We start from the raw sequence: 15,147 nt of genomic DNA on the forward strand, positions 1-15,147 counted from the left end.
TTCTTCAACGACGATATCGTATTTACTGCATCAAATATACACAAGGTCTTAAAATCACGTGACAAAAATGAAATAAATAGCAATGTGGAAACAAGAAAAACGTACACCACATCTTACACGAAACGGCAGCACCACTGTGGCGATCACAATGCAAAATACTGTAATTAGACTTTGAAGAAACATTGCAACAAAATTGTGGAAACTAACACGAGTACGTAAATGGGGAATGTCCCCAGAGCGGGTATGGACCTAACGTCTATTTCGTAAGTTTCAGCTAATAGTCATGGAAGAGTAATTACTACTGCATTTTTAATGACCAGTTTAACCAGTTCGCTTATGGCTATTTTCTCTGATATTTTAAATGGTGGCAATTGGTTAAAAAGAGTAAACAACGTTACAGCTGCTCTGAAAAGCACCATAAGGAATACTGTATAATGTAAATCAGTGGATAGGTAATTTCATCTCTACAAAGTTATGGTCTTCTAAATCAGAACTGAGAAACAAATTAACGTCTAACGCAAATACATTCACTGCGCGTCATATCGCACTGGTGTACATGTAGTTCATGTGCGGTCGTGACGAAACGTCATTGTTGGTGACGTCATCGCGGCAGTTTTGAGGTAAAAGCTCATCGGAGCTGTCATAGGAAGCCTTGTTGGCAGTTAAAAGCCTGTAACACTCTTTGTGGCAATTTTGCTCGGCTAGAGACATCGGGGATTCCCCGTGTGCATCTCTGACGGTTGGATTGGCGCGAAGCTGAAAATGACAAAAAATTTTGTAATGAAAACTGCCGAGAAGAAAAATCAAAATAACGGCGGTGAAGGTTTCCGTCTTTAATACATGTTCGTCTAGAACACGTTAGTTGTCTTCACAAATACATCACTTACCCATAATAACAGTTGTACAGCGGCTAAGTCCCCGATCGAGCTTGCAACGTGCAAGGGCGTCTGACGTTCTGGTCCTGCAAATAACAAAAGACATCAACAACTATTTCCCTAGCGGTATCTAAGTCCTATCCAGAGTTTTTTTAAATTTGATTTTGGTGACCGCAACTTTCAAAAGCTAACTGTTAATTTTCTGCTGTAGTTGCACACTTGCAGAAGAATAAATTTTGAGAGAACGTTTCGGCCCCTGGTCCTATTAACTGCAAACTAAACCTACCAACTGGTTTGTTCAGATCATCGCGGGTTATATGGGCAAGCATATGCATGATAAGTTGGTAGTTTGCGTCCGCAATCGCATAACATAACGAAGAGCCTGTAACAGGAGTGAAAGATGTTATTGCGACCTGCAGAAGTGGATGACGACAATTAGCTTTTATCGCCAGTTCATCGTCATTAAATTTAACATAACATACTTTCTCTAATTAAAATAATGGATTATCTTTGTAATCTTTTCCTTAAGAGAACATCAAAAACCATTTGCGAGTAACTTACTACGATCGGCGTTGAATTTGGCAGGAAGTGACGTCAGGAAGACTTTTTTCTCGTACTTGTCACGGATGAATAATTCTCTCTCCTCTCTGCTGGAAGACGACATGGGTTTGGCACGTGATTGTGGGAGGGCGCCCTCCCATATCGAATTACAGGTCAGATTACCTACTTTTTCAAGGACAGCAGCGCACTCTGGCGACAGATCGTCAAGTTCTAACACGAACACAAGATGACGTAAATAAAACCATAATGTGGGAATAGTTTAATAGAAATATTATTGCTCAAGAAAATGACATCAGGACCAGAAAACAACACTTAAATAACAAAATGGTTTTACATTTTAATACAATTCAGGGAAATTTTTACTGGAAAACTTTCAGGTTTCACCAACTCACCTAGGGATCGAACCCGCGATAAATGAGTCCCGAGGTTCCGGTGAATCCCCGAACACTCAATACACATCAAGCAACCCAGGTTCAACGAGGCCCAGGTTGGGTCCACGGCGCCACAATCCACACAAGCGGAGTTGCCCGCCACCTCGCTTAATCGCTTTTCGCTCGGCTGTATAAAAGTCAATGACATTTGTTCAGCGTAAGTCAAATGACATGAAAGTTTTTCTTCTTTTTACCGTTAACAAAAGAATGTTTCATTTTTAAAGTCACTTTCCAGAAGAACGTTTCCATGTAATATAAGGAGACTTAAAAGTATGAATGCGCAACTTGCTATATCTTTTAAGTAATGATTGTAGAATGTATTGAAATGTTTACAACAAGCTAAATTTCGTCGCCAATTCGATCGAGTTTATTCTTATCCAATGACCTTTATTAATGATGAATTGATTTTCGAGTATAAGGAACCAAGCCTAGACGACCGGGTTTGAAGCAACTGACCTTATTTCAATATTTAAAACGTCTCACCGTATTTCTCTTATAAGGCGAGTTGTTTTGCAGTCCAAGCATAATCTGTTTCTCAATAGCGGTCACCCATTCGTCCCGTTCGTCTGCGCACGATGATAGAAAATGCCACGATGCCCCATCCATTGATATCAGGTGAAATTCGAGGTTTTCCTCGACTGCAATTAGATGTAGATTTCGTAAAGATTTCCGAAAGTAGCTATGCACGCGTGAATTGCTTATGATAATGATAGTGATAAACGTCAGCATAATACAAGTTTGTTTTTCTAACTACCAAATACTTTCTCTTTAAAACAGGATTGGTTTCACTATCGTTATATTTAAAGCATCACGTCAATGATGATATTTATACAAAGTCACGAAATTTATTTTCAATTGAACTATGGTAGTTGCCTAGATGGCGCTGCTTCAGTGACTTTGTTTATAAGTAGGTAAGTTTATAGAAAACTAGCGTAATGTTGTATGATTTCGCAAACTCCCAAATACTTTTGAATACTTTAATTTCGATTCTGAATTAATTTGCAACCTAATATCAGGCCAGATTGGTAACAAAATTCTACCATTGGCACATCAAAAAGAAACTAAATTGCACTTGTTCACGCCCATGTCAATACCGATAAACATTTGCTTGAATATTGACTAATTACCGTTATTTGATTTCGATGCCGGGGACGATCTAAACGAAGGATGTCTGCTGGGGACTTTGATTGTCGTCCTCACGACGGCTAAACTCTTCTTATGGATGTTTTCCCTGTAGTCCTAAAGAAATAAAGTTGATCTTTAAAAACAGTTCAAATAAAGACGGTGGTCCCGAGTGCATGCACTGCAGCAGTTGAGATCGGCGGTGGATTAATGCTTTAGCGATTTAGTCGTTACAACGGGAGAAATTTGCAGATGTCATTCTCTGTGTACTTACATGCATTGAACTGTAGTAAGTAATTTTCCCATCGTCCTCTAAGGCAACATATTTCTTTTTCCACTCCTTGTTGGATATTTTTGCTTTCGAAGTCCTCTTCAGTAACCAGCCCTGTTTAACCGGAATATTCCGGCCAAAACCGAACTCGTTGAACCGCCTTTTTTCCTCCGAGTCGGTAACCTTTCGAGTCTACAAATTTGGCACATGTTAGTTTAGGATTCTAGTCGGAAGTTTTCACAGTTCAGGCTTTTCACCGTGGTGCCTTGTTTGCATTGTGACGTATTGAATGCAATGCAACAGTTGTTATATGAAGTGGTCATGGCAAAAGTGCAAAGTTTTGGCAAAGTTTTCAAGACAGCTTGTTGTGTCGTTTGCTTTTGGCGAACGATTTTACATTGAATTTGGAGCCATGCAATGCACGAATTTCTCTGTATTTGCTTGTGCAATATACGTACTCTAACCACTATGCATGTACATTTTATGTTGCAAAAATCGATATTTGCTGTTTACATAACATGTGCAACAACTACTGCAGATCTACCAGCAGAATAACTGTGCCGATACCAAGTCTAATTTAAAATTATTCCACAGAGAGTTAACCAAGCACTACTGGTCAAATCACAATTAAAAGTCTCTTGAAACAGTAGAAGGCGGATTAGCGACTGGGATTTACGAGATGACAAGTAAAACTCACTGAAAACAAGTTTGATTTCCTCCGAGAACTTTTCCTTAAGGGAGTTGGTGTAAGAAGCCCGGCCAGGGATAAGCTACTTGTACTCTCGCCGCCTGCCAAGAACGCAGATTTAAAACAAGTTATTCGCCTGCTTATGAATATGAATAACTGCATATAGTTTTCTAAGTTTTTATATATAGATTGTCTTTGAGATAGACCGTCAATGCACCAGTGGTTTGGGCATTTCCGAAAATAATCTGATCAACTAATATAAAATATCTGTAGAAGTGAATGACATCATTTGTCTTGGGGGCATTTGTATGAATTAAGCTCGCGTGGCTTAAATGTTCGAACTAAACAACATGTATTTTACATTCCGCAAGAGATAACATACGAGCATTGCTCATTTAATATAAACAAATTACACCACAATGCTATGGAAAGTAAATGACCGTTCAAGTCAAATCACTGACAATAGGAATAACGTGATACTGAACATTCGTGAAAATACAATAATACTAGTTTGGGAAAATACTGTAGGGCATTTTATTTACCGTGGAGCGACTTTGCATGTCCGTTAACAGGCGACGCAGTGCAGCTCTGCTCGTTGAAAGCTGATGTGCTCACTGAACGTTGTAGGTGACTCGAATTACCCAGTACGTGGTTATTGGACATGAAATCCAGTTTACGTCTCATGAGCGAAATCTTCTGCGCGACTGGAAGAATAAACAAGATCGAATAAGACGAGAATTACGTGGAAGACAAATTGAGAAAGGCATGGCGGTAATGTTACACGACACCAATAACCTGTAAGTGTTAAATTCAGCAATTCAATGCATTAAAGTATTCATTCATGCCTTGGCGTAGAAAACTACAGAATGCACATTGGACATTATGCGTGACATAGCAATCTAAAGCAAACACAGTTGATTAAGGTAATAAGGGTATTGGCGCCAATACAAACACGCGAGACAATAGCTCAAGTGAACTGGTATCGAAGTATTTACAACATGGACTCAAATCCAACAGCATTAAGACATGATTTACAACAAAACCTATTTTGGCATCTTTTAAGCACTAGTAAAGATTTGCAAATGTTCCCGGGCATACTAGCATTACGCAACGTAGCCGAGGACTCGGCACTGAAACATGAACATATGTACTTGAATAAGCATGCCGGAAGCACTTGCAAATATTGCACGTGCGGCAAAGTAATTCGATATACGTTTGGTCTGGCATTCTATGCTGGGGTTAACAGTACAATTGCTTGCTCAATATAGAAGCAAGATTATACACTTTCGATGTCTTGCCACAGCTGACATCAGCGATATTCGCACTTGTTCGAGTTTTCTACCAACTCATTATGGATATTATGTCCCCTTAGGGGGAACTGCCCAACGAAACGATGTAATTTGACTTCGGCAACCTGGCGTTTATTCTTTTAGGGTAGCTTAAAAAGTTCACAAACGAAAAATGCAATGCTATTGCAGTGAAACGTGCCAATATATTCCACACATTCAATGCCGGACGTAAATTCGCTGAATGAAAATATAATAGGTGCTAATAGTAATAGAAAATTGGAAGTCATTGCGCTACACGTACCATCATGAAAGACCCTGTCAACATTGAGCCCATAGGTAGCACATGTCTCATAATACAAACAACCCTTCAAATCACTGGCAAGTTTTTTTGCTCTGTCCCCGGGAATTGATCGCGGGTTGTCGGGCGTAATAGAATCTGAAACAGACAACAGTTTACTAGAATAATCAGATGTTGTTTCTTAAGCAGTGATATCTGGTAGTGAAAATTACCAAACCTAATACAGCATTTTTGAAGTCTAATGTTTAAACCTATCTGTATTGTTACCAACCGTGCTGTATTTGACTGTTTCATTAAACTCACAACATAACTGTACAATAAACATCCGAAAGTTTTATCGGCACAGTCTGTACAAATGTCGCACATGCTAGCGTTCATAATTACCTTGAGTACCTACTAATACCAGTGGCACATTAGATACATTCCGATATTGCACCAGCCTTCGATAGTAGTTGTAGATGGAATGGAATGACGCCTCATCGCTCAGACTGAACACAAAGATTATTCCATCCACCCATGAGGAAAACTGTAGAATGCAAAACATTTCGGTGCTGTGACTGGACTGAACAACAAACAGAGATGACATTTATGGAAAAATGTTAAGTTCAGAAAATGATGAAGTTGAAATGGAGTTACAAGCTAATCAACATATGCATATCATATGAAAATACATCGAAGCACGCGCGGTACGATACAATGCAATGTTATGCATTTTAAAGACAACCACTTTAAAACAACAAGCCTAAAATTTGCATTTTTGCAGGAGCCCTTATGGGATGTTGTCATGGTATGCATATATGCGCCAGATGGTGAAATCGTCAAAATGATTTGGGATGTTTACTTTTCACTTTTCATACATTTTTTACTTAAACGATTGACAATTTTATCAGAGCCTGGAAATAAATAAAACCAATTGCGCTTAAAAGATGATGCTGGTACAGACATAAAACTACCACGTTCATTCAAACTACTGACAAATAGAAAAACATAAAAAGCAAAACAATATTTTCGCAAGTCAAAACGCTACAATTCGTGTGTTCAGAATGTTAAAAAAATGCACCTGAATTTCAGGGGGTCCACCTTCGTCGCGTACAAGAAGCAAGTTACTTTGACCGTCGACCACAATCTCTTTTTTGAATCTTCCCCCTTCTGGCGACTCTTCTCGAACGTAGGACCCGGTGAGATAGCGATGCACCAAAGCTGATTTTCCGCTTGAGATGCTCCCTAGAATGCCCTGTAAAGTGGAAAACGTTGTCTTACTCAAGAAACTGGTTGGGGTTTGCCTCATGTAATTGCGTTTATTAACTGTCTGCTGCACTAAGTGAGGTTGGAGTGTCTACGCAATACTTATTAAAGACACTTTCCTATTGTCATCGTCTGAACAAGACACTACAAACGTTAAAGCATTCAATCCCGGACTTCCCACAAGCTGAAGAAAATACTAAACAATTTCAAGAATTGCAACATTGCAGGACGAGGTATGCGCTGTAAGTCAATTATGTCAAAACTAACCCCTCCCAAAACCACAAAGTATTCACTAAACAGAAAATTTCGGAAAACAGCTGGCGACAGAAAAAAAAAAAAACGGTGCACAGTCACAGTTCGGAGCAAAAAATATCAACAACTGAATGTTTTTTTTTGTTAGGTGGCGACAGGATGAAAAAAAAATGGGTGTTAGAAATTCTGCAGAAAATCATCTACTATCCTGCTGGCTTTGTTGACAGCCTGTGTGGCGCACACTTAATAATTGTGTTAACCAGAACGTTGTATGACAAACAAAAACTGCAAATAATGCTGGACGAAGACAAACAGCGTTTTATCACTGATGCCAAGACAAACAAGTGCGTTCAAATCGGGAACGGATGACAAAAATAGTTTCTGTATCTCGTAAAACGTGTTGGTTATGCGGTATTTGTGTTGTTATATGGTGAAAACATTAGAATTGGGATAGGCGTACCGTAAATAAAGTTTGGCGCTCAAAACTTTATAAGGTGAGATCCCATTAACAATTATACAAAGCTTTACTAGGGAAAATCACTTAAGTTTGGTAAAATGCCGCCGGATAGATGTTGTCGAGTTGTGTGACGTAGTAAGACAACGAAACCTAGCAATTTTAACGATTTTTTGCACGTCAGTGGGACGTTAATGCAATTGCAACTTCCTAATAAAGTTATTTGACGTAACCTTGCATGAATCAGTCACGTAATCGGTAAAATAAAAACTTCCATGTATGATCGATTGAACGTTCACCGCAGAAGACTCAAACCGAACAATATAACTGAAACACACACAACACGTCGATGATTGCATCTTCATCACGAATAACGGTATATGGTGTGCCAGGTTGTATCATAACAAATGCAACAATTACCGTTACGTTGTTTGTTTGAGCACAGGGATAGCGATAACTTCGTGTGCATAGCATACTCACTAAACATTTAAACAATGCAAAACGATACAAGAATTGCAACGATATTGCAAACTCAAAAGCATTTAGTCGAATTTCACAAAACTCGCGCGTGTTGACTTCGATTTGCCACGCAAGGAACCTTTCCCAAAACCAAGCCACAATCACGGGATGCAAGGGTTCGTTCGACGTTATTTCAATTAAGTCATAATCGATATTCTTCAAGCGTTTGTAATCGATGATCTAATCATCAAATAGGGGCAGTGCTGTCTAGCTGGACATACCGGCGCGTGTTTGAAGTGGTGAAACACACGTCACAATGAAATAGGAAGGAAACGAAACATTTTTCATTATTATGGGAGTCAGTCTGCCCATAGCGGTAGGTGAAAAAAAACCCTTACGTCACAAAAGAACTATTTCAAATTAGCATTTGCTGAATTTTATTAAGCTCGGTTTGAGCTATCTAAATATAAAATTAACCCCACGCTAAATCATTCTGTTTAAAATGAAACGCGTATCCCCGTAATTAGCGGACAAAGTACTTGTTTTATATTGATTTAACAAAGCTGGTTATTACTGCGTGGGGCTTCTATAGCAATTACTAAACTTGTACTAAAATTCCTTTGCAAAACAACGTGTCGAGAAACGATGGTTGATATTAGTGTTTGTCCCGTTTATTTCACTATTCCCCCGTTTCTGCGGCACCAAGAAAATTACGTCATCTCTTGATATGACGTAACCTCATTACACGACAGCACAGCGAATGATGGAGAGGATTGAAAACACACATATGAAAATATACTGTGACATCAGACAGCACACAATAGGAACAGCGCACCAAAAAAAACACGGCAAACAATCGCTAATTTACGGGTCCGAATCACCGAATATTTACTTTCCGGACTAAACGTCGTGACTAGGACGGCCTGACCGTAATTTGGTGAAAATTTGATTTGTTTACGATTTGCACGTGACTCACTGGTGTGCTTTAACGTTGTGACGTCATAAAACAAAGATTACCACCTTCTCATACTGGCGCTAAGCTAAGTCTGGCGGAACGTGAGATTTGTTCAACGATGGCATCTGCGCAGTGATGAAGTTCGATAAGTTTCACACCGCAAAAAAACTGTCGATAACTGTTGCTAAAATAGTTAACGACCATTTATCGATAACTAATTTAGCAACAGCCCAATTCTTGATAACACCCTACTCAAAAATCAAAGGCATTCGTGACATTTTTCCCAACCTTGAGTAACATCAACATTTAATTCTTATCACGTTAAATACCATTGAAATCAGCTGCCAAATCTACGAACACATTGCGCTGTGATTAAAATGTTGAAAAAATTTCAACTGCCCATTTCAAGACTCGATATCTTCGTTCCCCGCGAGCCGATTTGGCGCAGTAATTTTTAAAATGGGTTTTAATTGACATCAAGGCAGTCTGGATTTTCCAATAACTAGAGCTAGAGTAGACAACCATATACAACCGTGGGTCCTGGCGCTATCAAATTACGCAAATGGCGTGACGTCCAATGCTTTGCCGTCTGAATGAAGTAGGCTTAAAAACCAGTAACAGTTGTAAAAAAAAACAACTGTAGTGCAATTGCGTCTTTTGTAAAAAAAATCCCGAACGATTATGCATGGCGCGGTTTTTAACGTAGATTTTTCAAGTGCGTCAACAAGGGCATTAGCTGGTACAGCTAAAAATCGTTTCTTTTCACTTGAAACACTTCACGACGGTGTTGTGCGAAAAAGTGACTTTCTCCGAAACGCCGTCACCCACCGTGTATTTTTGCGCAAAGAAACTCAACTCTGGCTGTAAACAAAAAAAATGACATCGATGGTGTAGGTTTGTCATGCAGCAACGAAGGAAGACGAGTCAGAGACGATTCCGTGACGGAAATTCGTCAATTCGGGTTATCCGAACCCCAGCAAACGGCAAAGAAACCTAAGACGTTTCGTTAAAATTTGGGTGCTCCGCCCACCGTATGTTCACTAATCTGGTCAAAGCCAAAGCCAATGTTCGCAAAAAAGCGATAAGAAAGCGCCCGCCAGTCGATAAGCAAGTGCGTGGATAACAGGACGTCCTTTTTAATAATTAATAAGATAAAGGTAAAAGTGTAACTAATTGTACGAGCGTTGCTATCGATTTTTGTCCTGTTGGCGCTGACATTTTTAAGCTAACTAGTTGAGCTGGATGTTTAGTATTGCAAATGACTGAAGACTGAATTCATGTTGCAAATGTAACTTGATGAATATGGGCTAATTTCATATTGCCCTTGGTGATGCGTTGCAAAAATCACACAAAGTTTTTGGGCGCCTACAAATACATTACATATAGTGATTTGTGTAATTCGGACACGTTTGGCATAAAATTGGGTTCGAGTAAAATATACATTTACAAACTAAAGCGTCAACCATAAATATACTACTGTCACGCAAAGTCTAATCAGAGAAAACGGTTCATTACCAATCACAAAACCGTCTTTCAACAAGCGCAGTAAAACATGATTTACAGCCCAATGCCACAAGTTAATTTACACAGGATACTGGAAACATATTTACAGAGTGTAAAGTATGAGCAGTAACTTGGTATTTTATCTTAAACACAGCCACGATGTCGGAAGTCCATTGTAATAATACACACAATTCGTTGAAAGCCAAAAAAACATTCGAGGCCAAACTATTGCGGACGCGGTTAATTAAATAAACACAGCAAAATACGTTTTAGAAGCTTGCCGTTTGCTACACTACTAAGCTTCGAATAGGTATGGCGAAAGCTTTTTACACGTTGGTTAACATAAAGCTGCTGTAGAGCTTTAGCAGTTTAGCTCACTGAAAGTCGAGTTTACTCACCAATCTGATTTCCGGAACCGATTTACTGAGGGTCCACTCTTGGCTGTTTACAAAGGAATCTGTAGGAGATAAATCATTTTTGGTCTTTGAAATATGGCATAAGATATGTCCTCATCTTCCATTAGTGCTATTGACTCGAATCCTCACCTTCTACACTGATGATGTGATCCCGTATTTGATTTTGCAGGTCAATATCTTCTATGCTGTCGAGAAGTTCATACACTGCGTATATGCTAGGGTGGACGCCTTCAAACCTGTAATTCATTATTCCCAGTCCTTTGTTGTGCCATGACAGTTTGCATGATAATATCATATTCAAATACAAAACTTAGATTTATAATAATAGTCTTTGTCAAGAACATATTTCTGTGAGAATCGTATGTGCTTTTCCCTTGCACTGTTATAAGCTCATTACTATTTAGTGTTTATATAATTAACTAACTTTTTATATGTTTGAGTTTAAAATCAACAATTGCTAATGTAATTGCTGCTAACGGTTCATCAATAATTTAAACAAGGGACAAAATCTGTGTAAAAAATACAGTATAATGTTTTTGAGAACATAAATTTAGTTGTTAAGTACAAGTATTAAGGTTTTGCAAAAAAAGACTGAACAAAGTGAACTATGTGCTTCGAGATTAAATCAATAGCTATTGAAGACAAGTCACAAGGGTGGGTGAGTGTTTATACAGGCAATCACCATAATCAAGTGCCTATTAAGAAACTTAACACTTAAACTGATGCATTTAGCCATTTGAACTGAATGAACTCTGGATGAATTTCCACACACATAAAACCGAGATTTAAGAGCACAGTATTACCGAATGCACACAAAGCGTGAGTAAACATTTAGTATACAACATTGGTACATTTCGTGCAACATACTTGGACACAAATTTTAAGTCTTGTTCACAATTTCGAAAATTTTTTTAGTCTTCATGTTGCCAAGCCCCAGCCTTATTCTTTCAATGTTAATATGCAAGCCAAGAGGGGAGTGTTTTTAAGTGGTACTTGTCATTGTAGCCTTTGTGGGTATATGTCATAATGTTAACAGCAAAACACACTTTTACCTTTGTATTTCTTGTCGAATCGATGTGGAGTTACTCAGTTCTTGTTTGTAGTTACTCATAATTTTAAACCTTCTTCATTCTCCACGGCCTGCTATCAACTCTTTTCGAGTCAAAACTTAAAGCAAGTAAAGATAACACATTACAGTTAAAGTGGCATTTATAAATGTTACCAAACACTTGATAACCCTAAAAAACACATGTAATTGAATTGGAGTAATTTTGAACCATGTTGTGTGTGAACAACTGTTTCCGACAGCAGTTAAAACATGCCACCGTGAGCATGACAGATGATATAATTAAAATTTACTGTAAAAGAAACACAAGTTTGCTAAAATAGATTCTCTAACTCCCTGTCTTATATAAACAAGTCAAGCGTCGAACATAACTTCAAAACTTCAGATTCCTTCACCAGCAGGCAAGCCACATGTTACTTCAATTCAAAAGCTAACAGACTTAAAATGAACGGAATGTATCACCATAGAAAGTAGACTGTATTGCACCAAAACTAACACTGAAAAGTTCACACTATTGTGAGCTGTCGTCACCAAAAACATGGCTTAAAAACGACAACAGTTCCTTTGTTGGGCAGTAGGGCATATCACTGACAGCCAGTGGAACAATGGCCAACCATGCACACTGAGAACTTGTGCCACTGGAAGCCAAAAATAGCTGAAAGGTGCAAACTGCTTTCTAAGTCAACGCTGGACAAGTGTCGACCAAGAGACAAGAATATCGCTCCGTTTCCGTATTTATGTGGTAGCGAGCTTGTTAGAATACTATGTCGTAAAGTTGTATTGATTCTCCTACGAAAGTAAACATTTAAGAACAGAAAAAAGTGTGATTGTTATAAACCACAACTGTTAATAGAAGCGAATGCAATAATATAGTTATATAATATACTGAATTAGCAAAACTGCATTTATACATACTGTGTCATTAAGTTCTACGACAAATTATTAACTAACATCTATTCTTGCATAAATGAAATATCTATATAAGTAAATGATAAATCACCAGCGATAAGGAGAACTTACTCATAGTTTAAAGCATAAGTTAAAACAATGGTCAACTAATGTGCATTGTGTTTATAAAATAAACAAATGACTTCGGTTGGGGACATGTAAAATTTTTCATAATACATTTCTGATTGCTAGCTGGTGAAGCAAATATATGTACAAAATGCTGACTTAACCATCACAATGCGGGTTCCAATGTTTAAAAATATTGAGTGTAGCCAAATAACGCATTTAATCATTCACATATACGAGTTTAAGTCGTACAAAAACTTTCCTCAGTCCAAAGATAAACATTATCATACCATACCGCACTACTCTTTTACCAATCTTTTGCAACGGTCACCACATGGTCAAAATTCCAAGAACTGTTCGATCCAAAAAGCAAGTTTCACATACAGCAATATCAAATGATGCACGTTTTATATTTTAACCATCCCGTTATAGCAACGCATCATGTAAGTTGTTAACTTTGCAATACACTAACTTTCTACTGCATCCTGCTTTCTTTGCACGCTACAATGCAAGGGGATTTCTATCATAGTTCAGTGCATTATACACAACATGTTTCTAATCCGTAGCTCATTTTTTGTTTTGCACAAACGATTGCCAATTTGATCTAAAACAAAAGTGATTGTAGGCTATTGCAGGCAGGCAGGTAAACAACTAACAGAAATTTAAGTGGGACAGCACTATGCAATTCAAGTAGCTCAGTATAAGTTACTTTTCCTGCAATTTATTGGTGAACCATAATAAACTTTAAATAGTAGTTATCTAAATATTCATTATGGTGTCATTATCATATTCATTATTTCATATGCCAAGTAAAATTACCCCACTTTTTTACCAATTTCCCAGACTGACAGTTGGGAAGTTAATTCTCACTGCATTACAATAATCACACATGAGTGACATGCTGCGATCTTAATTGATTACTGACAAATCAATTACCCAAGTATCCGCCATATAATAAATATAATTACTTCCTGTGTAAATGCGTTGTTGTACGCTAGCAACGGTTTACAGATTAAAGCTGAGGCGTGCTGCTTCATAAACATTGAGAAATTGTTTACCAAATGTTACCTAGTAAAAACAACCAGCCTAAGACATGCCATTGTAACCCTAAATACATTAAAAATTTGGCTAACACATTTTTTAAGGTATTGGAATGAAATGAAACCTTTAGGATAAATACAGGCTATGCTGCCATACCGCACTAACTGAAGTAAACATGCTGACACACATGTAATCTATACATAGAATTGCCATTTATACTGTACCAAAGTTTGGCTAAAACAACAATTCGTCTACACTCTACAGCCATAATTTACCGAACTATGTTGATTGAAACGGCGTTGGCTGCAAGCCTACAGAGAATTCATATCTCTTAGCACACTTATACTTTTGCACTCCGACATGAAGACCTGAATGGTTATGGGAAAGAGTTGAAAGAAAGTTAATAAACAGGAAATTGTAACACAATAATAATTCTTCCATACTGGATCCCTCTATAAGAGCGCAAAAGTAAAGGAGACCCGAATTTTTGATTGTTTTCGCTGGCCAAAACTAAAAGTCGGTGTGCTAAATTTTAAGATTTCATCGATTTTCTTTTTGTCTACCAAATAACAAAAAAGTCTAAGAAAAAACTAAATACACTTTCGGCTTTTCAGTTTAATTCGTGGCCATAGTGTTACGACATTATGGCATAAACTATTAAAACTCTTTACATAGGCTAGCTGATAAGATTAGACGAGTACACAATATCTCAGCAAATAACTTGGCTCTTACTTTGCAGAGTTGCTGCTCACTGTACCACTCGCAAAACAAAATCACAACTAAACTGATTGTAGCGACTACCGATTGGCTTCATCAATTCGGTCAAGTCTATTGTGGCGTCCTTGCGTCATCTAGAGACTAAATTATTTTGAGCAATATCTGACCCGATGAGCTTTATCAACTCAAATGATTCAATTTCAAACTATTCCCTAGCCTGTTTAGGGGTCATGACATTAAATTCTGTTATTTCCATACAATGTGTCTCGATTTTTTACATTAATTGTTATTCACAATCTTTATACGTTATTATATGCCTATTAGGCCTACCTATATTGCCGTATAGGCCGATAACTTAGTATTTGTGACGTAAATTTTTACCACCGCTGGAAACGACTGGGTTATGGTACCAGACTGATTTCAACGTGGTCAACTGTGGTGAATGCTGAGATAGCATGAGACTAAGACATTCGAAATTAGTTATTGTAAA

At 37.9% G+C, this 15,147-nt stretch overlaps 1 protein-coding gene across 1 annotated transcript; it reads right to left on the bottom strand.

Annotated features, from left to right (window-relative positions):
- Positions 1 to 13,793, bottom strand: LOC143470542 (arf-GAP with GTPase, ANK repeat and PH domain-containing protein 1-like). The gene is made up of 16 exons (XM_076968745.1): positions 11,872 to 13,793; positions 10,949 to 11,055; positions 10,802 to 10,860; positions 6,596 to 6,769; positions 5,920 to 6,061; positions 5,539 to 5,673; positions 4,491 to 4,652; positions 3,958 to 4,049; positions 3,264 to 3,452; positions 2,995 to 3,106; positions 2,351 to 2,505; positions 1,829 to 1,994; positions 1,437 to 1,646; positions 1,162 to 1,257; positions 888 to 961; positions 1 to 756 (listed from the first exon to the last, which is right to left on the bottom strand). The coding sequence occupies exons 1-16, from the start codon at positions 11,928 to 11,930 to the stop codon at positions 538 to 540; spliced, it is 2,151 nt and encodes a 716-aa protein (XP_076824860.1). The 5' UTR covers positions 11,931 to 13,793; the 3' UTR covers positions 1 to 537.
- Positions 13,794 to 15,147: the final 1,354 nt, after the last annotated feature.

This window comes from Clavelina lepadiformis, chromosome 9, assembly GCF_947623445.1.
Source record: "Clavelina lepadiformis chromosome 9, kaClaLepa1.1, whole genome shotgun sequence".
In the NCBI taxonomy this organism is placed as follows: Eukaryota; Metazoa; Chordata; class Ascidiacea; order Aplousobranchia; family Clavelinidae; genus Clavelina; species Clavelina lepadiformis.